Here is a 26839-nt window from a genome sequence, read left to right as displayed (position 1 = left end):
CGTGGCTTTAAAAATAGAATCCCATCCTTTCTTTCTTTTATCAAACTTCCGTTAGTTATCTGTGCCGTGTGTAGACAAAGTTTGAGATTGGAACAGAAACAACGTAAGAAAGTATTTTTTACAAATTAGAAATATGTATGTTTTTGTTTTATAATCGCGTATTTTCACGTTTTTTTGGTTGTTATCTTAAAAGAGATAATATTAAAAAGCCACTCTAATGAAATTTATTTGTTGCTTGGTTAACAAAAACTATTAGTTGTCAAATATTGTTAATTGTTTATATTCTATTTATTATTATTTACGCGACGTCATACTGTACGCAAACGCGTACGCAATACGACTGGATTCGTTGCTGCAACATAACATAGCATGTTATGTGGTATCAGAAGTAACGAGTAACGTAACGATAGTAACGAGTACTAATTGTTGTTATAGTAACGAATACATACGGGTACACATTTTTTCGTTACTTTTACACCTCTAGTAGGCACTACCGTATTTATTTCCGAATCGCTAGGACAGTTTTCTTGTAACTTTTGTTTCGGTCAGTTGTTGGGGTATCTGTCAGGGAAAGGGGTGGTGATGGTTTGAGTTTAATCCCAAATTTATTTTCTAAAAAAGTTGACAGGTTTCTTTAAATGAAAAAAGTATTTTTTTAAGCGACTATTTCGTTTGAGGCGTACGTGCGTTGCCGCAGCCGCACTCCCGCTTTTTTGTAAGGAATTAAATCGTCGCGCTACACTAGCACCACCTGTTAGCAACATTCCGAACCAACATGGCCGCCAGCAGACAGCCCGCATCGACAATAGATAGCAGGACAATGCTGCGTCGGCCGCAGGCTGAGATGCTATACTTACGTGGTGTGGTAGGGTATTCTGGTTATTTTGACGCAATCGGTGATCGCATCCGTACTTGTGGGGTATCGTTTTAAAGAGAATTCACACATCTGCTCACAGAAATTAAGATTTCGTTAATATAACCTGTTATTTTCCAATTATACAGGTTTAAACACAATTTTTATGCCATTTTCGGTTAATTTTTATTTTTTGGGGGCCAAAATCTGTCCAATTCGGTTATAGCAAGGACATGGTTATAGCGAGGATCAAACCCGGAACCGTGACACCTAGCTATAACGGGACTCCAGTGTACTTTAAAAACTTAAATGCTCACAATTTACTTGGCCTGTTTACGTTTTCCTTGGAACACATCCTATTGAGGTACAGTTCGTTAATACGTGATTGTCGGGACCGAGATAATCATGGATTACCGAATTTCACGGACTAGCAATTAAAAGCTCGGAAGGTCTTGTCAAGCTTCTCAGACAACCAGCGTGCAGCTGGGTTAAGGCCAAGGTCATGCGACGTAACATCTCCCGAGGCTTACTGTGCCTTGGCAGCAGATGGATAAAAAATAGTAAACTCCCCACTATTCATGTTAATTGGGACCCGCTGATCCCCGGATAATTAAATCCTGTAAAAAAAATAATAAACCCGGATAATCCGTTCACGGTAAGGGCCGGCCGTCTTCGAATTAGTGTCTCAGCTTAAAAAAAATACAGCCGGAGAAAGATAAGATCTTGCTGACCTTGCAGTTGCACACATAAATTTTGGGTAGGCACAGGGGTTCTTTAATATAAATGTACATTATAATTAATTTTTAGCACCTTCAAGAATCATTAACAAGTATAAAACGTAAACAAACACCGTCTCAACGATTCATACAGTAAAACGAGCCATTCTGCCTCCTCCATGGATCACACACTTAAGTGCACGAGACGATCCAAACAATCTATTTATTGCTGTCTCGCCCCTCTTCAAGACAATAATTGTTTTTAGCTGCGCCATCTTTTGGTTATTTATAGAGCAAGTTTTAAAAGTTTTATTCATGTAAAAATCACAACATATTCAGCACAACAGGACAAAAAAAATTAAACTGTACGTCCAGAAAAGAATAATACATGGAGCCATTGCCCGACCACGGCCTGCTCGGCCCGGCGCTCGGTGTTCGGACAATGACTAACTTTACAGCCTGCCTTCCCTTTGTGCGAGCAGTGTCGTGGGCTCACTGACGTAATTCTCAGCCAATCACGGCGCATAGCAACAGAAACATCCACAAAATATTTACTTCTGTTCCCACAACGCAGCAATTTTCTCTCTCACACTCCCGTGACCGTGACACACACACCTAGCGTGTGAAACAAAGCCTCAGTCGTAGAAAAACGAAGGAAAATTAAGTCTTAGACTACTGTATTAAGTTCTGTATTTTTTTTAAATTATTCCTGTTTTACAAATATTTGCTTCCAAGCTAATGTATCTTTTAATCCCCTACTACTTTATTTTAAAAATTCAAAAATACTAAGTTTTAAAAGTAAATATATAGACTTTCAGAATAAAGTACTTTCATTACTAAGTATAAAAGTACTGTACTATGTTGTAGTTGCTACCTTCTTAATTTACTTATTTTCACACTGGTTCTAGAATCAAAACTAGTTTTTTTTTTTTTTAGAAATGACTTACCTTCTGATGTTTAGCACCACGAATGTGCGCAGCATAAGCATCGGACCCAGTGCATGTCACATCACACAATTCGCACCTCAAAGCATTCCCACCACGTGGAACTGGTGCTGCCCCTGCCTTGTGGGACGCTTCTTTCTTCTTGTGCTTCTGGCCTTCCAAGTGCTCTCGGTACGTCTGTGGTAAAAATAAGGTGGTTTACAGTTCAAAAACACTTGCAACAAATACAAACATTCACATATGAATTTACAATACTCATTTACAGCTTTCCAGCACTGGATGCACCACTATTTGATGTTGACTTAAAGATTCCTACTCAAGTAGCAGTTAACCATTAATTATGTTTTCCTACTAAAAACCTAATGGAAAAGTTACAACATTGATAAGACCTTTATTTTCTTTAAATTAAAGCTCGGCAGGATACCCCCCCTCCCTAAAAAAAACTTAGTGGGATACCGGTTTCCCCCCATGAAAATGGGTGGGATCCCAGCCCAAGGCCAAAATTGTTGACTGACTATTTTCAAAGAAAGCAAATGCATTCTAACCCAATACAATACATGCACAGAATAAAAAATGAAATTTTTTTTTCATATCAAACTCAAACTATTAACAGCAGTGCAAAAATATATTCACAGGTACCATCGTAAACAAGCACTTTATTCAGAATATGAAACATACACCAAGTTAATTGACTAGTCATGAAATAGTAGTGAAATGAATATCGTCCATATTTTACACATGTAATAAACTGTTATTTGTTTCATTTCACGTACCAGTTTCCGGAGAGGGGGGGGGGGGGGGGGGGGGGGGGGGATAAAAGAGACTAACCAGAAATTGTAATAAAACACGAGAACTGCTGTGCTATGGACAAAATGTGAACACAGGTATTTTTAAATATGTTTAAACTGATATTTACTATCAATCTACCACCATGTTTACACAATTTTAGCTTACTTTCTGCATTTATCGATGACATTGAAACAAACTTGCACCTTGATTACTCAATTATTTTTTGCTCTAATTCTTTTTTCTGCGAAGCATATGTTACTATGAAATATATATTTTTTTACTCTGTCCATTTTACATTTGCAGGCACTCACATAATTTAATATCGTAATACAGAAGTCAATACCTTTCAATGAAAGAAAAAAATAAAGGAATATTTATTGAGTACTTGTAATGTTTTGATTTCCCCCAAAAAACTGAATTTCGAAATCCCTACTAGAAACTGAATTTCAAAATCCCTACTAGAAACTGAAATACTTAACTGGCGAGGACATTAAGTCCAGAAAATTGGTTAGGGAAAACATTAGAAAAATATAAAAAATAATTATTAAATTGCTGAAACATTGAACTCCGAGAAATACAAATTTTAAACTTATCTTTATTTTTACAGAAAAGCTAGTAGAGTACCCACCATGATCACCGCTTCTAGACTGAGCTGCAGGTGTCGACGTATACAATATTCATGCTTTACAGTATTTACCAGAGAATGGATAGCACATTTTAAGACAATTTTTAGTTTATAAATGTAAAGCTACCCTCATGCTAGTCTTTTAGTTTGGGTTTACCTAAAACAAAATTTTTTCTGCATGAGTAAGTTTAGTTTCCTAGGCGATGTGAATGTAAAAGTATTGGGAACTATAAATTTAACACCACAATGAACCTTTCTGTCAACTGCAGCAATGAAGTGTTTTAGAGCACACACGCATGTGCGCTGAGAATTGTATTTCAGTGATTTTCCAAAATTTAATTTTCCTTTATTTAAAACTTTTTTTTCCAGAAAGGTGTAAAATGCTAAGTAATTCATAAATCAAGATCTCTTTCAATGATATATGGAACAATAAAAAGCTTAGGCAAACGAAAAACTATTACACGTTTCCTTGCAGCCATGTGCAATTGCTTTGTCGCACAGTTTCCCCCCTCTTCTCGCCCGTCACATGACACTGCGATGTCATCAAGAGGGTGGATATACCTCAAGTTGCCGTCATTAAAGGTGGGACATTCCGTGCAGCGGTGCAAAATGAAAAAATACCATAAAAAAAGTCGTGCAATAACACACACCATTGGGCCAGCACAGCTGATCTTGCAAACATCGCAGTAATGCAGTTGCTGTGGCTTGGGGGGCTGCTTGGGCCTCATCTTGAAGCCCATTATGGGCCCCTTCTTGTAGCCCATCCAGGCACCCGCCGGCTTGGTCACGCCCGTCGTCTGGGCCGCGGTGACGGCCGTGGCCCCCGGCGTGCCCGTCTGGGCCTGCTGGGCCACGTACATGGTGGCAGCACTGTACAGTGCCGCATCGTAGCCCGAGTACGTGGTGGTGTTGGCTGCGGCAGCAGCAGCCGCGGCAGCTGGAACCACAACCCCTTTCCTTAATATTCATCAAGAAATATTTAAACAATAAGTTCCTGCTTTATTATTATCAATGGTACACAAAAAAACTTCATTAGATCACCAACACTAAAACTGATGGTTAGGGGCATGCTGATTTCACGAAAAGATTTCGGGACTAGATGAAAGTCAAAACACTGTAGCATCATGTGTGTTTCGTGATTGGGTGAGTTTCTTCCAGGTACATATTGATTGTAACACCACCAATCACAGTGAATCAGTGCGGAAGTAAACGCGTCCTGAGTGGCTCGGTCAAATAAGGCAACGACTTCTCTCTCAGACGGCCGCCAATCACAAGGAAGAAACCACATTTGCGGGAATACTTTGTTGCAGTTTAATAAGTGTTCAGATCTTTTCGCGAAATCTGCATGCCCCTACTGATGGTTATGGTTGGTGAGGAACTGCCAACGTTAATTATGAACATCTAAATCGCGAAACACCTGAATCACAATGGAAAAATAAAAAAAAGTTGGCAGTTTCAAGGATAGGCTGTGATATTGAAATAATAATGGTATCTCACTCCAGCCAATAAAACAAAGATTTGAATCTACTTGTTATATGAATGCAAGACTGGGCCATTTGTATGTTAATGGACATGGATGATTTTCAAAAGTTTATTTAGTAAAGTTCTAATACACGGAACACAATATTAATATTATTTTGCAAATTATAGGGCCTTAATTTGTAATACCCCAATTACCTAATTTTAATACTAAGTACAAAAGTTAACAAATGAAGGCTACATGTAGTTAATGTTCTTTTTTAATGCAAATAATAAATAACCTCATACTGTCTTAAGAAAACCCTAATATAAATGACTTGAAAAGAAATACTATGCACATTCCACCCATTAAGCACTGAGAAGTACTTAATAGAAGACTTAAATCTGACGAGAGTTCACGCATTTACGTAATATTTGATTGTCCGTGTGATGTGATAATTTTGATGTGAAATATATTCACACAAATAAGTGCATTTCAAATAGACAAAATTTTTTTTATGTAAGCAATGATATTTACCCAAATAAGCTGCACCCTCGAATAAGCCTTGCATCCCGAATAGTTAGACAATAACAAAAAAAAAATTCTTTAGAATAAGCCACTGCCAAATTTCGAAGAAAAAAAAGGAACCATATTTCAGGTTTTGGGTAAAAGTTTATCCTGGACGTAATTATCTAAAAATAAAAACCTTTTAGGGTTTTCTGTAAAAATAATAACATTCTCAGTACTGTTGTTGACAACTTAAGTTAATTTTTTCAACAATTTTTGCCACAAATATTAAATATATTAATATTTACATCAAAAATCTTTATGTAAATACAGATCTTTAATTTATTTATGGCATAACTATTAAATAACATGTTTACAATGTGAAGAAACAAGTTATGAATGTAAAATGGCTACCAACAGCAGCCATTTTGTTTAATGCAATAAAGTAGCATTAATATATCGGTCAAAAATAACCAAAATCAAGGCTACATTATAAAGATTAGAAACAAAATAATTCAGAAAACTGCTGAAGAAGCAAAAGTAACATTGTCGCCTTTCAAATAAAATTTTTTATTGCAATTCCACCATGACTCAATAGAACCAAAATAATTTTTTTCAACACAGTCTTAAATATTAATTTCTAATTTTCCGTTTCCCATTATTTTTAATCATTTTAAGGCTTTTCAGCAACTGTAAATGTTTTTAACTGCAAACTTTCGGTCATAACATAACGTCTTTCGAACAAAAAAAAACCACTTCTCAACCCCGTACAAGATGTCCGTCGTTCATTCAGCAACAGCAGGTTAGTCAACCTTGGAGCTTGACGGACCTTGAGCTACGCAGCGTTGCCACATAACGTTGCCAAGTTTAAAATAAGCCACGCACCATGCTTTTTCAATACACACATTTTACAAAAAAAAATGTACGCAGATTATTCCGGTAAATATAATATTTATGCCGCATTAAAAATAATAAATTTTCCTGCCGAAAATAAATTTTGAACTGTTAAAATGAAAATAAATCATTCGGTGTGCAAGCAACGTACACAGAAATAATTCAACGTCGTTTCAAGTTTTCACACGATGCTCACGACACCTAAACAAATCCTGGACCCAACAATTTTCAGAGTGCAAACAACAAGTCACAATAATGGAAGCAACCAATACACCAAGTAGTTTCTAACGGGACTCCCCTATAGACTAGACAAGACAGAGACTATAATGTATTACCCTTGGTGGTATTGGTGGTCTGAACGGTGGCAGGCGAATAGCCGGTGGTGTAGCTGGTGCCCTGCTGCGTTCCCTGGGTGGTGTAAGCAGTGCTGTAAGATGCCACTTTGGGAGCGGCAGGTGTAACCTGCCTTGTGGTGGCCGTATATGTGCTTGTTGTGCTGAAGGCCGGCTTCGAAGCTGCAGTGGGAGCAGGGGCAGAGTAAGGATAACCAGAGCCTAAAGACAGGGCTTATAGTAGTGAAAACTGGTACAGCTAGAGCACTTATCGGCCCCACAGGTCCTGTTAGCAAGCAGACATGCACAAAAACAACCGACATGCATACATACACTCTTTCAATACTGTTGTGCTAGCAACCCAACAAAACTTGCTTTACACATCAAAAACACTTTTACTTTTAAAAAACATTACAAATGCAAATAAATTAGTCCAGGGTTTCCCAAGCTTTAACTAAAAAAAAAAAAAAAAAGACCACTCCAGCAATTAAGTTTAGGATAAAACATTCTTTTAGCTTAAAATAACTTATCCACAAACATACATAGAGCAAAAATATAAACTATGGAGTCCCGTCAGAATTTTTAACATGTAAAGTGCATGCACATTAAAACACCTTGATTAAAAACATAGTTGCTTCCAGAATTGATTCTCTGATGTACCACAAAAAAAAACACGCTTAATGACTAAATGCATTGTATAAATATACACTTCATCTTATCTGTCGCTAAGATCAATCCATATATAAATTATAATACAATAATTCTTCTAAAAGCAACTGCAAAAAAACAATGCACACACACCCACAAAAGACACCGAATATTGATTTCCATTGATAAAAAAATATTAGTATATTAAAATAATGTAGATAACTGGACAAATATAATGTATTAATACTAGACAAACATTACACACAACCCATAACGACACACAAATATAAATGAACTGAAAAGTTGCCAACTTCAAAAGACTTTTTACTTCACAACAATGTTTAGTAACTATAAAGTTCTAAATCAAAATATTAAACGCAAACAGTTTTTACAGTGTAATTCTAATATTAGAAACAAAATTTCAGTACATATTGGAAAAAAATCATTTTGAAAACCTGATAGGATTATAACGAAGATGATGGATAATTGTTTAACAAAATATCAGCGAATAAATGCTGTTTACTGGCAACAAAATGCTATAACTATCCAATGAATTTCCACGACACTGCCATTTTCACGATCAGGCCAATAATAATAAAATAAGCTATGGTCTAAGACTATCACACACTTGTGTGAACACAGGAAAACCATACTCTCTTCTGATAAAACATTTTGATCGTTGCAGAGAGATGAGGTTGAAAAACATGGGGTGTCATTCAATTAAGCTCTATGTTTTGTGCAACATGTTCCATGTCTTCTTACACATGTAACATCCTTTAAACTATGTTTACATTGTTATTGAAAGCATCTGTGGATTAAGGTTAAGGTTAATTCTAAAGTTTGGAATGCAAATAATGTCAGTTTGGCACAATTAAATGTTAAACAATTCACATCCCGCTGCATGTTTCACATAAATCTGTAACCGTTTGTTTCAATATGTGTTCGAAACAATACCAACTACTTAATGATTTAGGATTTTGTTATCTATCAAGGAAGGTGAATTAGTCCCCACATATCAAGGCTGAATGCAATCTCCATGAATTCACAATGGTGTAATAGCATTGTGATAATCAAATGATTTAAGTATGTACAATTAAAATGAATGGTTCATTCAATACATTAACAATTAAGTAAAATCATTGGAATAGCTGGTTACAAATTACTGATGTAAAAGGTGCCAAGTTAACTTAAAACAATAATTTAAAAAATTTCAACGTATTTTTAATGTTAACTAATTACACAATCCTCTAACATGATTTCAGAGTATCACTAACATTACCTAACCAACTGTTCAAAACAGTAAATACTGTTCTTTTCCGCAGCAGAAGGGTTGCCCCTAGATAGGGATCGCATCTATAATTCTGGGCATAAAAATCTAACATACGGAGCAAATGCCCATTTACATAAAACAAATTATCTGCAGGTGGCACTGTGCATGTTATAATATTGTTAATATTATGCCAAAGAAAAGACATTATACATAAAAATAATTAATAAACTACTTACATCTGTACATCATGGCAGTTGTACATATGAAAACGTATTTAGAACATATTTAGGACATTATTCACCAATTTTTTTTGTTCTTTTGTTTTCTCAGTTTTATTTTTATGTAGTTTAGCGATATTGAATTTTCTTGGTAAATGTAACATAAATAATTTAAAGACATCTCCGGAATACAGGTAACATCCATATCAAGACTAACATTACAATCTCTCCAAATTGCTGGGCCTCATGTAGCTACAGTCAGTTTCACTGTAGGTGGCATTTAACATTTGTTTTGTTGCAATGGAATTTAAACTTTTCACGATTCAATAGTTCATTATAAAGTAAACAAAAATTTTGATACATACAGCTACCTAAAGAAGTTGTGCTAAATGCATAGGCCAATATGTTTTTTGTTTATTGCTTCACAATATTCAGCTGCCACAGACTCAACCTTCATTGTAGCATCTGTCAAAAAAATATTCCAATATGATACATTAATGTGATTTAGTGTTTAGTTCCATGTGGTTTTTAGTGACATTTAATTTGTTTGTGCATCAAAATAAACTATATTTACACCCCTGGATAACAGAGATAACCTTTCGGAAGAACTATTACATAACTTAAATCATAATTACTAGGCCTACATTTGGCTGACATTTACTAAAAACATTAAATAAAATAGTAGGTACACATTCTGAATGTTTTCAGCAATACAATAACTTCCAAATATTATTATGACTATCACTCAGTCTGTGCACAGATTTATACATCAATTTGGATAACCGTAGTTGGTATTTTCTGAATTTTTTTTTGCTACATGAAGTAAATCTGGCTGAATTCATGCTTAATCTATTCTATGAAGAATTAGATTGATTTCATAAGAAAAGGCTTTTTATTTTATATTTAAAATACACCAATTATTCAAAATCAAAACTTATTACACTAGCTTAAATCATGGACCAATGATAAAGACCCTAAGATTTCACCCTTGCAATAAAAAAAATCTGATTCTTGTTTGTTAAAATGTGATTTTTCTATTTTTTTTATTCATATATTTTACACAAATTCCTACAAAATAAAGCTCTCATTTGTGTTCTCCAGACACATTGCAAAACATCCTAAAAAAAATTATAGTGTATTGTAGAAAAAATTGCATTGAATAAAACTTGTTGAAAATTTAATTACGGACATAAAAGGTCTCTACTAAATTTTTCATATCTTTTAACAGTTTAAATTTTACTGACAATACCTCTACCACTGTAATGCTACCCATTTCAACTGCTGTCAACTACAGGAAGAGCTTAGTTGAAAAACTACTCACAGGCTACACTGCATTACTTATGCCACTTTGACACCTGATAACCTGGCACAGGTGTGAAAGAATGTCAGCGAAGGCCACTTCCTCCCCTTCTTCGTTCACTCGCTCAGGCTGACATCTATCACCACATTCTTTACTCTTACATTTTTATTATTAATATCTGCCCATTTTGTTTAAAAATAAGAAGTGTAAATCACTTATACTAATGAAAGTGTAACCAGAAAAGCTCTTGTAAATACTGATAAAAAAAAGCCTGTGTTCAAGTGCTTACTATTCTGGCTGTTGATTACTACATTTAACATCGTTAGGATTTTCCTGCACCTTAAGTAGTAAATGCAACAAGATATTTTCAAAATAGAACTTCTATGAAGTTATTTATAAGCAAAAGGTTATGAATTTATTTCCTTAAATTCTGAGCCATCAAAAATAAGTGCTGATATAATAAATTAACTTTGTTTTTTTGTTGTGAATTTTGTAAAAAAATAACACCTTTAAAGAAAAAACTTCCATTGTTTAGGTGTATAAACATGAGTCCTCACTACAAGAGCATTGACAGCAAGAACTGTAATATTGATTACACTGTGTTCGATTAAGTTTCAGTGTCTTATAGAAGATAGTATTTTTTACGTGATCATACACTTGGACTGCAACACACTTCCGAGTGTCTACATCCACCAATCCTAGACGAGGACGTCACCAGCTGGAGAAGTCGCTGCTGCACTACGATTCTCCACAGAAGTTACATCTACAAGTCATTGGAACAAGTTGAATTTGACAACTCATTCACCAAGCAGGTTGTTGCTTGGAAAGCCTGATATTGCTAGAAGGAATATAATTACGTTTATGGCCGGTAATGCACAAGGACCATGGTATATAGGCATATGTTGTAATTTTGTTTCTGTATTTATGTCAAGTTACAATTGGTTTCATTAAACTATCGTTTTAAATTTTGTACATTCACTGTTTCTCTAGGCATTATAATTTGTGTTTCTTTGTTATTACCTATTACAATCAGAGGAATATCTGTTGATTAAGAATATTTTTTATTGCTCACTGATTAGACTTTGTTTTGAAGTTATTTGTACTTTTTATTAAATATTTAAATATTTTGTCCAGTTACTTTAAAGAGCAATATTTTTCTTGGACTATTTTAAACAATGTATTACCATAATTTCTTTTTAATCAGGTTTAACATTAAGCATCAATCATGAAAAATGTTAACCAACTGCAACATTACAGAAATTTGTAGATTTTTGTGCAATATATTTGTTGATTTTTACGTAATTTATGGAATAATGTATAATTTCTTTTGATTTGACAGTTTTGGCAATTACCTTTGTTTTGTTGAAAACGTACATACATCAGTTATATTCAGTAAAAAATCAGACAATTTCTATTCAATTTGTGTTGCATTAGGAAACTTGAATGATTAGTTTCAAAGTAATAAACTAGTGAATCTCTTATGTTAATTATTTCAGAATTAAGAAATAATTATATTATCTATTATTTAGTTTGGTTAGAATCAGATTTGATATAAAAATTGTGATTTTCTGGCTACACTCATATTTATCAGTCCTGTAAATATAAATTAAAAATTTTCTCACTATCTATATAAATAAAATGCTCTCAATCAAGACCGTATGTTGTTTTTCACCAGAATCCAACTCATTTTCTTCCTCTTCCCACCTAGTGGCTGCTACTAAATGCAGCCACTCACTCGTCTGCTACCTGTTAGTGATCCAGTCTCGACGTAGCCATGCACTCTCTTCTCACTTTGCAGTCTGTGTGTTTACTGTGTGAACATTTGGTTTTTATCCCCTTGTTTTGAGATAAATTTAGCATGATTGATGTAATCAACCTGACTACATTACAACACTGTTCTAACTTCGAAGGACTCATATTTGCAAGGTTTCACTGTACTTGACGTATCACAATGCCCTTCAAAAGAATGATTCAAAATCATGTCAGAAAGTGTGGGAGGGGTAAGTATTTAGGAAATTTTATATTTGTTTGAAAAAAAAAAAAGGATCGCCTTCAGAATTATGAAATTAGTTGTAAAACATACAATTTTAATATTTCTTGAAAGGAATAGTCGCTACTCTAGAAAATCATTAACATTCAAATACTTGGAACTATTTAGGCTTCAGCCATAACTTAATCGTGTAATTGGTCAATTTAGATGCTAAATTGGAAATTCAGAATATGTTACTTCGCTTTTCAAGAATGGAAACTACAAAAAATTATCTATTTTAATTATTATAATAAAAATCAAATACAGACCGCACACCTATCATCATTCAATAATATAATACTAACATTATTGATGGAAACATAACATTTTTCTTGTCACATATAGAACTGAGCACTTAAAGAGACCAAAATGTGCCCTGTGCCAAACTCGCCCATGGAAAAATGGGTTCAATAAATAAAGATTGCAAGCTTTCATGCCCATGAGTTGCTTGGCTTCTGGGTTTTAGCCAAAATGACTGATATATTTGCCTTTGACGTGGCTACAACCCAGACCAGAATCCAAGCAACTACAAGCTCAATATCAGTTAGGACCCATCCAAGGACACTGTAATTTAAGACTTAACTTTTCGTAAGTGTTATGTTAGCTACATTTAAAATACTGTACTAGTATAGTATCAGCTAAGGAAAATACTGAGAAACATATCAAAACAGTGACGCATCTTCCAACACTTTTGAAACATATGCTATTATTCCATCATCTCTAATAACTAAATTTGTTCAAGAGAACGCAAATCTGATCTCACTTTTACGAAAACAAGTAATCTGCATAGTAAACTTAATCATTGTTATAAAAACTTACATGTTATAATGATTGCATAAGAAGCACTGTCAGCATACAAACACGTTTATCAAGTAAGCAAAAGAGTTCAAAATTCTAATATTCTTTGAAATTTTAAATTACCAAAAACTGTTTATATATTTAAGATTTTGTTAGTTTCTGCACATTGTACTTAGTTGATAAATTATTTTTGTTTCTTTGTTTGTTTGGTCTTTAACAAAAATAAATACCCAGAAATTTCTTGAGTATCAAGTCTTATAATTCTAGTGCAACAGACACTAAAATTCTTGAATAAAATTGAAAAAAACCTAAAGTAAAAAAAATGTGAGTGGATATTTTAGTACTCGCCAGTGATGTGTCACATCTAACCTCAGTAATGAGCAAATTCATGAACTCTAATGTTGCAAATACACTTATGATAAAAAAACTAAGACCTCAGACAAGAAATTTAATGTAAAATTCTAGTGGTGCACCGATGCGGATACCGATGAATCGTAATCGGCGATTATCTTAACGATTACTTTGCCGATTATATACGTCCCGGCGTAATTAAGTAGGTTTTTACCGTGTAATATTTTGTTACACATTTTAGGATGAAATACAGTAATATTTGTATATATAACAAAATTCGTCTAACTCAGTCATATCATAATTACAGATATTTCGTTAAGTTTAATAAATCTCATTGCATCGAACAATAAAAAAGACATTTTTCCTACACGTTTATTTACGTTTCGTCTTTTGTTTAGTGGCCTTGTACATTACCTATAGCCAGAGACGTAAAATATATGGCACGCAATCAAAATACCACAAACAGTTGCAGTGGATTCTATGACAATCAATCTTTTCGAGTCATAGTAGCGGTTCAAAATCGTGGTCCCGATACCTTCTAGTTTTTATCACTGTGTTTTACAAACTCGTTATGGGCGTCTTTGGTAACATTATCCGTTTGTTATTTGTATGACGTGAAAAGTGAAAAAGTATTTATAATTTTATATATTCAGTCAACATAAATAAAATCACATGTGCTAGTATAGGTTTTTAGTCATTTTTATATAATTATAGTGAGATGGCGAGTAGGGAGAAAAAAAGTGAAGTTTGGAAACATTTTTCTATAAACTCAAGTGAACAAAATAAAGCGGCATGTTTACATTGTTAAACGGTAATTTCTTGATGCAACCTTATGTGATAGTCAATAATAATGCTAGTTTTCCGCAACAAAAACTTACCCATTGTAAATTACAATTATTAGACTGTAGTTCAAGTTGTTTACAATAACAAATATAAATAGAAGTTAATTTAATTTACACTTTGCAATGACTTAATAGTGTATTTTATATATTTTTATACTGTTATTATAACTGTATTCTCGATTTTACCTAATCTTGTTATTAAATTCACATGGGGGGCCATTCCATGAAAATTAGGAAGTTTTATTAATTTAAATGTTTTTTTTTCTGGTTGAGAAAACATTACGTAAAAGATTTTAAAGTTATGGTCTTTGACAGACAATGTTGAATTTTGACTCATTTAACATTGAACAGCTGTTTTATTGATTCTAATGTGGCTGCTATTCAACTGTTTCTATTTTGCTCATAGAGAGGCTACTTTCAGGTTCTTTGGTAAGTACATGTCACATAAATGAATGTATATTTATATTTAAGTTCAAAATATAGGTTATGCACAAACATATTTCTTGCAAAAAAATAATTTAATAACATTTTATTGCTACTAAATTAATTATTCAATTGTGAGTGTTGAAGATGTCCCGTACGTGACAAATTTAGGTTATGTTTCATGTTTCATCAGGAACAAATTGTTATTATATCTTACTTATATAAATTCAAACTGTATTAGAATGCAGGTAGCTAACCTAATTTTTATATGTTTTAATTGCATTAAAAACAATAAAAATTTTGAGATACAATCATGTCCCGTACGTGACGTCACCTACGGGACATATGAAAAATATAATGTTTTACCCAAAATATGTAGAATATTCACCTATCTAAAATAACATATTATGTGTTACATAAATTTATTATTTCAATGTTTTACTTTTAGTAATCAATTTAATTGGTTTTCAGTGACAAATATGGAATCTAAGAAGACAACAAGTGCTTCTCGGATGAAAAAAATGAGGGAAAAACAAAAGACTGCAGATCCAGATGGTTATCTTGAGAAGGAAAGGAAACGGATTAAGGAACTGAGAAAGAATAAGAAAAAGAAAATGACAGTGAAAGACAAGGCTGCCCAAAAAATTTATGAAAGAAATAGGAAAAGACTTCAGAGAGCAAAGAAAAATGCTAAAAATGCAGCAAAAGCAAACAGTTCTGATATGTCTTCCTCTGGCACACCTTACAATTGCAAGCAGACATTATCAAAAGCAGTTTGGAAGACTGCAAGGGCCTTACCAAACTCACCACGAAAACAAAAAGCTGTTGTGACAGGTCTTGCTAAACGCATTGGTCTTCAACTGACTACGACAATGGAAGAAAGTATTGCTGGAACTAGAAACAGTTGTAAAGAAGAGACTTCTGTTATAAATTTTTTCTATCGTCCAGATATAGTATACACATGCCCAGGGATGAAAGATGTATTAACTGTGTGGGAAAATAGAAAAAAAGTTAAATTACAAAAGCACTTTATGACTATGTTTCTGCATGAAGCATTTTATATATTCAAAGAAGAAAATCCAGATTATAAAATTGGTTACTCTAAATTTTGTAGTCTAAGGCCAAAAAATGTTTTGTTACTTAAAGAGACTCCTGCAGAGCAGTGTAAATGCAGAATACACGAGAACTTCATTTTAAAACTTAAGGCCTTAAAACATACATACAACAATGAATTTTGGAAAAATCTGTTGTGCAATGATAGCTTGAACTCTTTGTGTTGGCAGAACCTCTGTGAAGTTTGTAGTAATGGGAAACGAATGGTAGTCCCAAGAGAACCAGATTCTAAAACCACTTGGAAAGAATGGAAGAAAAATGATGAAAACAAAATTAAGTTAGTTATAAAAGAAGACTGTTTAGGTGATATATATATATGAAAAATTGATAGCAGATATGCCTAAAATGATGCTCCATGTAAACACCAAAAGAATACAACATGATGAGTTTGAGAAGGACAAAGCAAATGGTACAAAGCGTGTTCTGGAGGTTGATTTCGCAATGTCTTTCAGTTGTGAGTATCAAAATGAAATACAAAGTGCTTTGTGGTCTCGTGCTAGTGTTGTTTTATTCACTGCTGCTGTTTTTTGTAATGGAAATTGCAAAACTTATATACTTTGTTCAGACACAAAAAATAAGGATAAGGACACAGTCTTTGTGTTCTTGGATTTCTTTTACACAGAAATACTTAAAGAAAATTCTGCAATTTCTGAAGAAATAATTTGGAGTGATGGGCCCTCTTCAGAGTTTAAAAATAAATTCATGGTGAAAACATTGGAAATATTGAACCAGAAACACAACAGAACATTTACCTGGAAATACTTTGCGACATCTCATGGTAAAGGTGTAGTAGATGGTGTTGGTGGCAATATTAAACGCTTAGTAAGAATGAAAATGATGACGCAAGGGGAGGGATGCACAATACAGTCAGCTAAGGATTTTGCAGAAGTAGCTGCACAACTTGATACCAAAAGCCATTTATGGTATATAGAAGAGGACCACATTAGGAATGAAATTTTATCCCAAAATCCTTGGAGAAATGTCCCTTCGATCCCAGGAATCAAGGAATTCCACATTATTACATGTAGCACTTCGTCAGGGTTCTATGCAAAAAACAATGCACTGTCTACAAAAATTGCACTCTCCAATCCGAAAGGGAATCTATTCAACTTCCCTGGAAAATGGGTAGTCGTATGCTACGAAGGAAAAGAGTACCCTGGAGAAGTGGTGGATGCAAGCGGAGATCAAGTGCAGGTGTCAGTGATGGTCCCTACAGGTCCCCCACATCACTTCAAGTGGCCTCGACAACCAGACTGCATTTGTTATTTAAAAGAAGATGTAGCAAGAGAGATTTCTCCTCCAGTAGTGGTGAACAACAGAGGAATGTTTAAATTTATTGACATTTAAAGTGATCTTTATGACCATACAGAGTAACAGTTTTGTTATTAATTTTTTTTTTTAGTTAGGATATAGGCAGGTAGAACTACTCTATCATTTTATTTAGTTACATTTAATCAATTTCGCTTAACATATCTCTATGAGTCAGGTTGTGTAAATTTAATTTTTTTTCAACACAACTTATTTCAATAAACAGCGCAGGCTTTCGCGGCCGTTGTCCGTACTTTCTAGGCTTCTAGGTTGTAGCCGCGTCAAAATCAAAGTTTTCACCGACGTTTCGGTCGACGTCACAGTCACAATCATCAGGGAGAGATTAATTCAATTAATCTGCTCCCTGATGATGGCGACTGTAACGTCGACTGAAACGTCGATGAACACTTTGATTTTGACGCGGCTACAACCCAGAAGCCTAGAAAGTACAACTTAATTTAATATTCTACTGAAAAATTTATTCAGCACAATCTTACTAATGTAAATGTCCCATACGTGACAGCATTGTCCCGTACGTGACAAACAGAAAAAAAAATTGTTTCTGATTCATTATTGGAGTTTTTTCATGCATTTATTGATGTCTGTTTTTCTTATTCTTATAAGTTCTCACAAAAAATAATACAAGAATATCATGCTAGAATTCGGGCTAAAGTTTCAGTAAAACGTGTCCTCTTGAAACTAATGGTTGACTATATGTGTCCCATACGTGACGGTTACATTTGACAGCAATATGTTGTTAACAAAGGTATTTCTTATCATGTCTTAAGCTGAAAATTTACACTAAATGTGTAACTTCTGTAGAAACCAAGAAAACACATGAATATACCCCTTATAATATAATTTTTTATAGAATTATCGGTATGAAAATTTTTACAAATGTCCCGTACGTGACAATGGAATGGCCCTGGGAATAAAAAATTTTGTGTGCATTATTACACTTAAAAAAATTTCTTCATTATAATCGGTAACTGAATCGGTATCTGCCGATTATTGCTCTCATAATCGGTAATCGAATCGGTAATCGGTAAATGTCATATCTGTGCACCACTATAAAATTCTCTAAAATAATGCAGAACGTGATAAATATACACGCACATTTCTGAACCTGTATCACACGTAGTTTCTGCACCCGCCAATAGAATTCAATGCCAAAGCAGCTACGTTGACTATCCAATCATTCAATTTGCATAGTGAAATTTTAAACTACATACAGTCAAACCTCATTATTACAAACCTGAAGGGACCATAATTTTAGCACTTTGTAATAACGAGAGTTTGTATTAACCAAACTATTGGGTTATCATGACATAAAAATTGATTGAACTTTAATTGCCTATATTTACAATTATAAAGAAAATTATATACACTGTTGGTAGTATAAGCTGGCTACACTACATGCATAACAATATGTAAACACTGAAGAAAACAAACACAATGCAACACTTACAGAATAAATCATAATACAAACTTCAATAAACTTGCATTCATGACACATTTTCTATTCAAACATTTGGTTTAAAAAAAGCATCAATTCTGGTTTGCACTATTTTTTTTATAGGCATTGTTTACCACATTTAACTTTGGTCATATCTACTGCTGCAGACTCCCTACACATAGTTTTGCCAACAAGATTGTTGCGATCCTTAAACCGTTGTAGCCAACCATTGCTGAACTTGAAGTCTGAAATTCCTAACCTCAATGCTAGGTAGTCTGCCTCCTTCTGAATCATAGGTCCAGAAATAGGCAAGTTTGCTGCACACATTTCTTCAAACCACTGCAACAAGGGCTGTGTTCCAAATAATCCGCACTCGCACTTGCACTCGTGCTCATACTCACACCCTTGCCTGCAAAGTGCATGCTCCATGCGTGCTCGCCATTTGGAACACAACCATACTACAAAGTAAACACACCCATGTGTATGAGGTTTTCTACAACCATGTACAATGCTAACAGCTTCATTAAGACATGTACGTTGGTTTATCCATCACCTAAATGCATGTATGTATATGTTTATGTTTCATCATGTTAAAATTAACTATCCTAACCTGTACCTCCGGGTCAATTTCCGTGCTATTACCGGTATCATACTTGTTAATCTTTGTTGCATATTTGTTCCACGTCTTACAGATCACATGAAGACATCGCATGTTTAATTACGAACAGGTACTTACAAGGAAACGTGCATTGTGCATTTGCCATTGTTTTAGATCAATAGTCCAGACGTAAACGTAAACAAACAATGGTTACGAGAGTAGGTACGCAACGAGCATGCATTCAAACGCACTCGATATGCGCACTCGTTCTCGTGCTCGCACTCGACTATATGGAACAACACTCTCGTGACTTCACTTCCGAGAGCGAGTACGTGAGTTGGAACACAGCCAAGGTAGCTTCCCATTCTTGTTGATAATTTGCACGAACTCGCAAAAACCGATTCAATCTTTTCATGATTTTTTAGTATTGAAGACGATGATTGCGGGATGTTAAATTCTCTCGCAATTTCAGTTTTCATTCTCTCTCCATTGTCTACTTCGATAATTTTAACTTTAACTTGCAATGTAAGGTCGTTGCGTTTACGTTTCGCAGTCATATTACAAAACAACTCACACTCAAAATTGAGGTTAAGACACACATGCGTGAAAATGGAAAATATCAGAACTTTTTTCCATAGACTGTTTAAACTTCTACGTATGTACACTTCCGACGACTAATATTAATAAGGTATAGAGTACTTTCCTTTTCGTTTTCCGTTTACAACATGGCATCTTTTCTAGTTTAGTTACTAACATCGCCACTAGAGTTGAACTTTTCATCTTGTTTTTCGACCATTTTACGCTGTAGGATACATACATGTATCTTTGGAGAAACATTTGTTTACACGACGGTTATGAAGACGTGATTTACGTTAGACTTCGGCTGTGAAATTCGTATTAACCGTTTACTTATACACGTAACAGCTACTTGAGGGATCAAAACCACTTCGTAATTCATATTAACCGTATTTCGTATTAAAAGTACTGAATAACATAGGAAAGCATACCTTATTTCCTGGGACTGTAAAAGTACTTCGCATGAACGGGATTTCGTACTAAGCGGATTCGTATTAATGAGGTTTGACAGTAATAAAAAACTCCAATAAAATCTAAAGGAAATTTTTAAAAAAGTCTAACACTTGCTTTGGACCTGATTTTTGACAAGGAATTTTAATAAAATACTGCCCCTCTTGTTGAAATTCAATAAACAGTTAATACTATCGCGGTTCGAAATTTTGCAGGGTTTTTGAAATCAAATTTAGGGACTTTACTGATGGGATTGATTTATTTCCAGAAATCATGCCCTGAGATGGCTTTGAGTAGCAGAAAAAATTTGAAGGACAGAAATGAAACTGATGGTGAATCTGACGACAATAGTAATTATGTGCCTTGCTCTTATGAAAATGATTCAGATGCGGATTCTGTTGACTTGGGTAGTGGTAGTGATAGTAGTGATGATACATTTCGGTTTCACATGCAGATTTACTACTTCAATAGAGTAGTGTGTGGTGTGATGTGGACATGCAGAACATCCCTCCAGCACCACTAAGATTTCCTTTTACAGGAAATCCAGGTGTAGTTGTAGACATAGATTCCACATGTAAACCATTGGAATGTTTCGAACTATTGATCAGATAATGATTGACATTGTTGTTAGGGAAACAAATATATATGCAGAACAATTCATTATCAAGAATCCCCCGAAAGAGAGATCAGTTTATAAAATATGGACCCCAACTACTGAAAATGAAATTTGGCTGTTTTTAGGAATCCTTATTCTTCAAGAATTATGAAGTTACCACGGCAAGAATGGTACTAGTCCGAAAGAAAGGTTATTCAGTCTTCAATATTTCCTGAACTCATGTCCAGACACAGGTTTCTTCTACTGATGAAATTTTTGCACTTTGCAAACAATGATAGCACAGAGATGGTAAAATCCACTTAATATTTATATCAGTATTTACTTTTACCAAAATTCGTATGCCGTTTTTGGCTTCTCACTAGTCAGTGTTGCAAACGTCGAGTTACGTAACTTCTCAATTTAAATACACTTTCCGCGGCAAGATTATTCGCCCGGAACTGTTACAACTACAAGAATATCAATATGTTTAATAAATAAATTTTTCATGCATTTGATTTGGCGATCAGTAACTGATTGCCAAATAAAATGCATGAGCGTTGTTAAGTTAATTTAATATTTTATTCAAACAAAAAGAAAGTAATTTTATCTTAAACGTTATTGACACGTTAGGTTTGTGTTTTTATTTTTAGGTTACGGAAATCTCTTGTTTATACGAGTTATTATAAACGGGGCACGATAAACGTGATGATTATTAATACATGTGCGTTTTGCAACAAATTTTTCTTCAGTAAAAATCTATTGACGTATCTTGTAAACAAATGCGGTACCGTATTTGAAGTAAACACAGGATGTAAAACAAAATGAAAACAGTGCACGCTGTTTTCCAAGCTTTCTTGATATAAAATGGTCATGTGACATAATTTTGTCCTATAAACTGTCACCACTATCGACAAAATCACGTTACCACGTCACGTTCGTAAATGAAGGTAGGCCTAGGTTTGGTTACACTTGTACCTGTTATAGCACCGTAGCACGGTAGCGGGCAAGGTTAGGTTTGCACGGGATTTGGTTTGTTTGAAGGTCATTATCAATTCTTGCTGTATTAATGACTTGGCGAAAACGTTAAGGCCGGGTTTATAGAAAACGCAACTACAGTAAAAGTCCAACCTTAACTCTATTACCAGCACGTTTATAAAAAACGCAAGAGACGCAATAACGCAAGAACGCAACGCAGAAGTTGTTCAACTTTCTACTTCTTGCGTTTTCTCCTTGCTTTTCAGCCTTCTATACTGGTTGCTTTAGTATGTGGAAACTGAAACTGTCATGTAATGCATATAGAAGGCTCTGCGATTGTAATCGTTACGCTTGTGTTTGTTTATGTTTTGGGCTGGCATTCTTCTAGTGAATACAGCGCAATGGGGATAGCTGATGAATTTCTTGTTCAGCTTATCCAAAATTTTCCCTGCCTGTACGATAAGTACAACAAAAATTTTAAAAATAATCATGACTTATTCCTGAAATTTTATTTTTTGACATTGGCAATGGCCGGCGTCCTTGCATTTTTTATAAACGACTGTGAATTTCTTGCGGTTGTCGCGTCCTGCGTTCTTGCGTTTCTGCGTTCTTGCTAGGGATGTTCGATATACATCGATGCATCGAAAACATCGATGTTTTCTATTTGATGCATCGAACCCATCCGATGACTTTCTATGTTTAACGATGCATCAATGTATTTCTTTCGATTAGAGATGGGACGAATCCACATTTTGGTCGAATCCGAATCCTTGTTCGAATCCTCAGTGTTTGTCATCGAATCTCGAATCCCAGTCCCACACTAAACTTCACATGTTATTAAAAAAAATCACACATTTATTTTAAAAAATAACATAGGCCTATGTATTAAAAAAAATCACATATGTATTTATAAAATTATAAAATAAGTGCATAGTGTATACACCTGATATAAAATAGAGACAAATAACCTCAAAAACCACACACGTAAGTTTGCATCTGTCCAATTCTCTGTTAAATTAATCCTTCCGATGTTTTCAATAAAATACGTTTGTATAACAGACACCATTTAAAAAAAGTTACATTTTTTCTGCAATGTTATATTATTGAAGGTTGGAAATGATCAAGTAGTTATGCTAATTGCCAAAATGCAGCGTAGTTTATCTTATGTTTGTGCTATTTCCGTTACCTGTATAATATAGTTTAGGTATACAATTTTCTAGAGCTGGACGAACCTCAGTTCTCTGGTTTCGAACCGAGCCGAACCGAACCTCATACAGAAATAATTGTTTTGAATTAAAAAGAACCAATGACCAGCATTTTGGTCTTTAACTAAGTGGTGAGAAAGAAAGGTTCTCCAGCCATATGTAAAATTAAAACATTATATAGCTTAGCTTATATATATATATACCAACTTTTAATTCATGAAGAAGTTACATCTAAATTTCAAAAAGACTATACCAACTTTTAATTCATGAAGAAGTTACATCTAAATTTCAAAAAGACTATCTTCCTTTTTCAGTGTACACTAACCTTCATTTAAAAAAATATAATATTATAAAGATGACGAACATTCAGCATAAGGCCACATAACATATTTTTGTGGTAGACATAACCTAACATTTTTAATAAGTAAAACTTTTTAATAGGACATCAAAAAAAAGGCGAATGTGAATTAAGTTACCTATCTACATTACAAAACCCGCTGACTGCAGTTGCTGTTTTCTTGGAAGAATGCTGCTCGTCAGAAGAAACTTTAGACGTTTTTTTTTTTTTTGGGTGGTTCTGGGTCATCCGGATCGTCATTATCTTTTCTCCATTTGGAAAACTTAAACTACGTTAGCCTGCTCATCGCAAAACACCTCTAGAACAATAATATTGTAAACTTACCTTGCGTAAAATCTGCGGTTATAGAAATTTGCGTCGGAAAAAAGAAAACACGAGAAATAATGATGGCTGCCGCGACTACGCTAGTCAACTTAGTACCGTACTGTAAAATTTACTGGACCAGTACTTTTAATACACAAGATTAAATTAATACTTTCATTACCTGACTGTTATAACCAAAAAGGCCAAAGAAAATAAATACATCCCAGTAATTTAAAATACGTACCTAACTTACGTAATCATTTCCTACCGCATTTGTCTTGTGTTAACTTGATCACGTTAGTTTTGCCGAAATACGAGAGTTCTCGTACATGCGCTTTAGTTTAACGCATGGGGTACGCAATCTTTGGTGATTGTACAACACTTCTCGTACACGCACTATAGTTAAAGGTATAGTATACAATACCTTTGGCATTTGTACGATAGTTTATTTTACGTAGTACGACAAATGCATACAAAATTCTCTAAAGTAAACAAAAAACAAAGCGCGCCTATATGAAAAAATGCTATGCGAGTTATGCGACGATTAATAATTTTTTTTTTTTAATTTTGTCTGCGCTTGAAACTGTTGAGGCGACGATTATGCGATAAAAGTCGGAATATTACAAGCAATAGAATTTTGTTGAGCGGTTTTGTGAATGGTCTCAAATGGGGGTTAGAAAATTAGAAAAACGTAATTTTTTTTTTAACGAACATTCGGTTTTTCGAATATATAAGAGGTTTCAAACTGAACCGAACGTAAGGGTTCGGTTCGGTTCGAAATTTTCAAACTTCGCCCAGCACTACAATTTTCAATTACTACCTAAAACTCTTAAAAACCCACCTCGAATCCCACGAATCCTCGAATCCATAGGATTCGGTATATTCGACGAATCCAAGATTCGAAAATCCCATCCCTACTTTCGATACATTGAAAAATACATTTTTTTTACATTAAAAGAACGGTTTCGGTCTAGGAAGGAAGGAATATTCTATGAAGTTTGTTTATATTTGTCTCTCTGTAATATGTCGGAGATGAGTTCTCCCTCTCTTCTTCTCTCACCGATGTCTCTCTTGGGTGAGAGCCAGGTATCGGGTGGAGAAGGTCCAAGCTGCTGGTCTGGCGGCAGGATTCACACTCGGCTGGTATGCAGGCGAATAGCTAGTGGGGTGAGGGATGGAGCTAGGCTATACATTGAAGAATACTGTCGGTATTTTCACGGAACTTTTATTGACCTGAATTGTAGAAACAGTTCAATTTGTTGCCTGCATCGGCTTTTACAACATACACTGAATTGAAACACACGGTACACCCTATCGTCCAGAAAGGGGAGGGGGAAGGGAGACAAATTCCCTAGGCCGAGATAGGTCCTCGGCTGGCCTAACCGCGAAGGAGGGGTGCGAGCAGCAGAAAACGGATAGCCAGTAGTTCTGCTGCTCCCCCTATGATCGTCCTATGGTCAGTGGGCGGAATCCAGCCACACTGGCCGTCGGGCCGATCAACTGACTCTCAGGTGGATGACCTCGCCTTTATATAGGGAGAAATGCGCGGGAACGAAGAAAAAGAAGGGAGGGGCGAACTGACTCCTCTTTGGAAGGGATGAGATGCGTGCGCATGAATCTCGCTGAAATTTCCCTGCCCTGGTGGTGGAAGTATAAACTAGATATTAATAATTAAAAAGAAAAGATAAACGTGGCATAAATAATTATATGTACTTACATATATATTCAATCCTATGTATTAAAAAGTATTTAAACTTGCTTTCACACTTAATTAGTTAAATTTATACTATTATAAAATATAAATACAGTTGGTAGATCGCCGGTCACAAGATGGCGTCACAATGTACATGTTTAGCTGTGGCAAGAGAAAAAATATACATTGTTTACATAACTCGTCCATACTTACTATTATATTCTGAAGTGCATTAATATGTGTGGTTATAGCGACGTGAAAAATAAAGGGCGAAGATAGTTGGTTGCTTTAATGAATTATTCTATTGTTCGTTGCTTTGTTTATAACCTACGATGTTGCACAGATTCGTTGCCGCATATTACGTGAGTAGGCCTATTGCCGAAATACATTTTCCCCTGAATTGCTTCTGAACTTATTAAAACTCGTTTTGGGTTTAATTATAACGTAAAGTAACGTGATATTTAATATAGGAAGGGCGGGCACGCGTCAATTTCCCCCCTAGTGGCGAGCGTTACTTTACGGGAGAAGAAGCTAGGACATCTTGGAGGAACACTTTACACATAGATAACTGTCAGTCTCTGTTTTGTACGAGTCTCTGGGTTATCACTTCGGATATGGCTTCTTCAGCTTTCTGGAAGTCCTGATTGGGGACAGCTGCCGGTGGTCTCCTGGGAACGCCTATTGGGACAGCTGCCGGTGGTCTCCTGGGAACGCCTATTGGGACTGCTGTCGGTGGTTGTAGGATTCGGCCATTGGTAAGGCCGTTGGTTTGGTGTCCGCCAAACCGTCTCTCGGTACCGTCCTGGTAGGTCCTTGGGGTCTCCTTTGCAGCTCCGCCACGGCATCTGGCAACGCTGTGGAGGCTGGTAGAGGCCTGGTAGAGGCCTGGTTGGGTCCTTCCCACTTTGGTGCGAATCCGGCGCAGAAGTGGTTAGGCTTATTGCTGAGTGGATGGGTCTTGACTAGTACCATTTGTCCTTCAGCAATCTGGTGGTTGGGCGGATTCTTCGGTGTAGGATACTTGCGGGCTAGTTACCCTAGTTGAACCTTTCGTGCGCATCTACTCTGATGGCAGCTTGTAGACAGATCTCTTCGCTGAAGGGCGGTATGTGGGGTTGGAACTCCACTTCATTCTCCAGGTTGCTGGATCTATCGTCTCAAGTTAAATTCGCTGGTGCTGGTTCCGATTGCTTCATTATGCCTACGCCGCA

The 26839-nt window shown here is 35.2% G+C and overlaps 1 protein-coding gene across 7 annotated transcripts in view; it reads right to left on the bottom strand.

Moving 5' to 3' along the window:
• The window catches only part of LOC134532829 (zinc finger RNA-binding protein), a 91459-nt gene that overhangs the window by 33991 nt on the left and 30629 nt on the right, over positions 1–26839 (bottom strand). For 3 of the 7 annotated variants that reach the window (XM_063369748.1, XM_063369757.1, XM_063369809.1), the window contains exons 4-6: positions 7123–7341; positions 4578–4864; positions 2517–2690 (exon numbers count right to left, since the gene is read on the bottom strand). In XM_063369748.1, coding sequence (XP_063225818.1) covers positions 2517–2690; positions 4578–4864; positions 7123–7341 — 680 coding nt within the window. The remainder of the gene's footprint in view (positions 1–2516; positions 2691–4577; positions 4865–7122; positions 7342–26839) is intronic. The other 4 variants (XM_063369768.1, XM_063369779.1, XM_063369790.1 and 1 more) reach the window with 2 other exon arrangements.

The sequence above is a fragment of the Bacillus rossius genome, chromosome 1, assembly GCF_032445375.1.
Source record: "Bacillus rossius redtenbacheri isolate Brsri chromosome 1, Brsri_v3, whole genome shotgun sequence".
NCBI lineage: Eukaryota > Metazoa > Arthropoda > Insecta > Phasmatodea > Bacillidae > Bacillus > Bacillus rossius.
The sequence above is the reverse complement of the archived record's forward strand: the minus strand, read 5'-3'. Positions and strand labels throughout refer to the sequence as shown.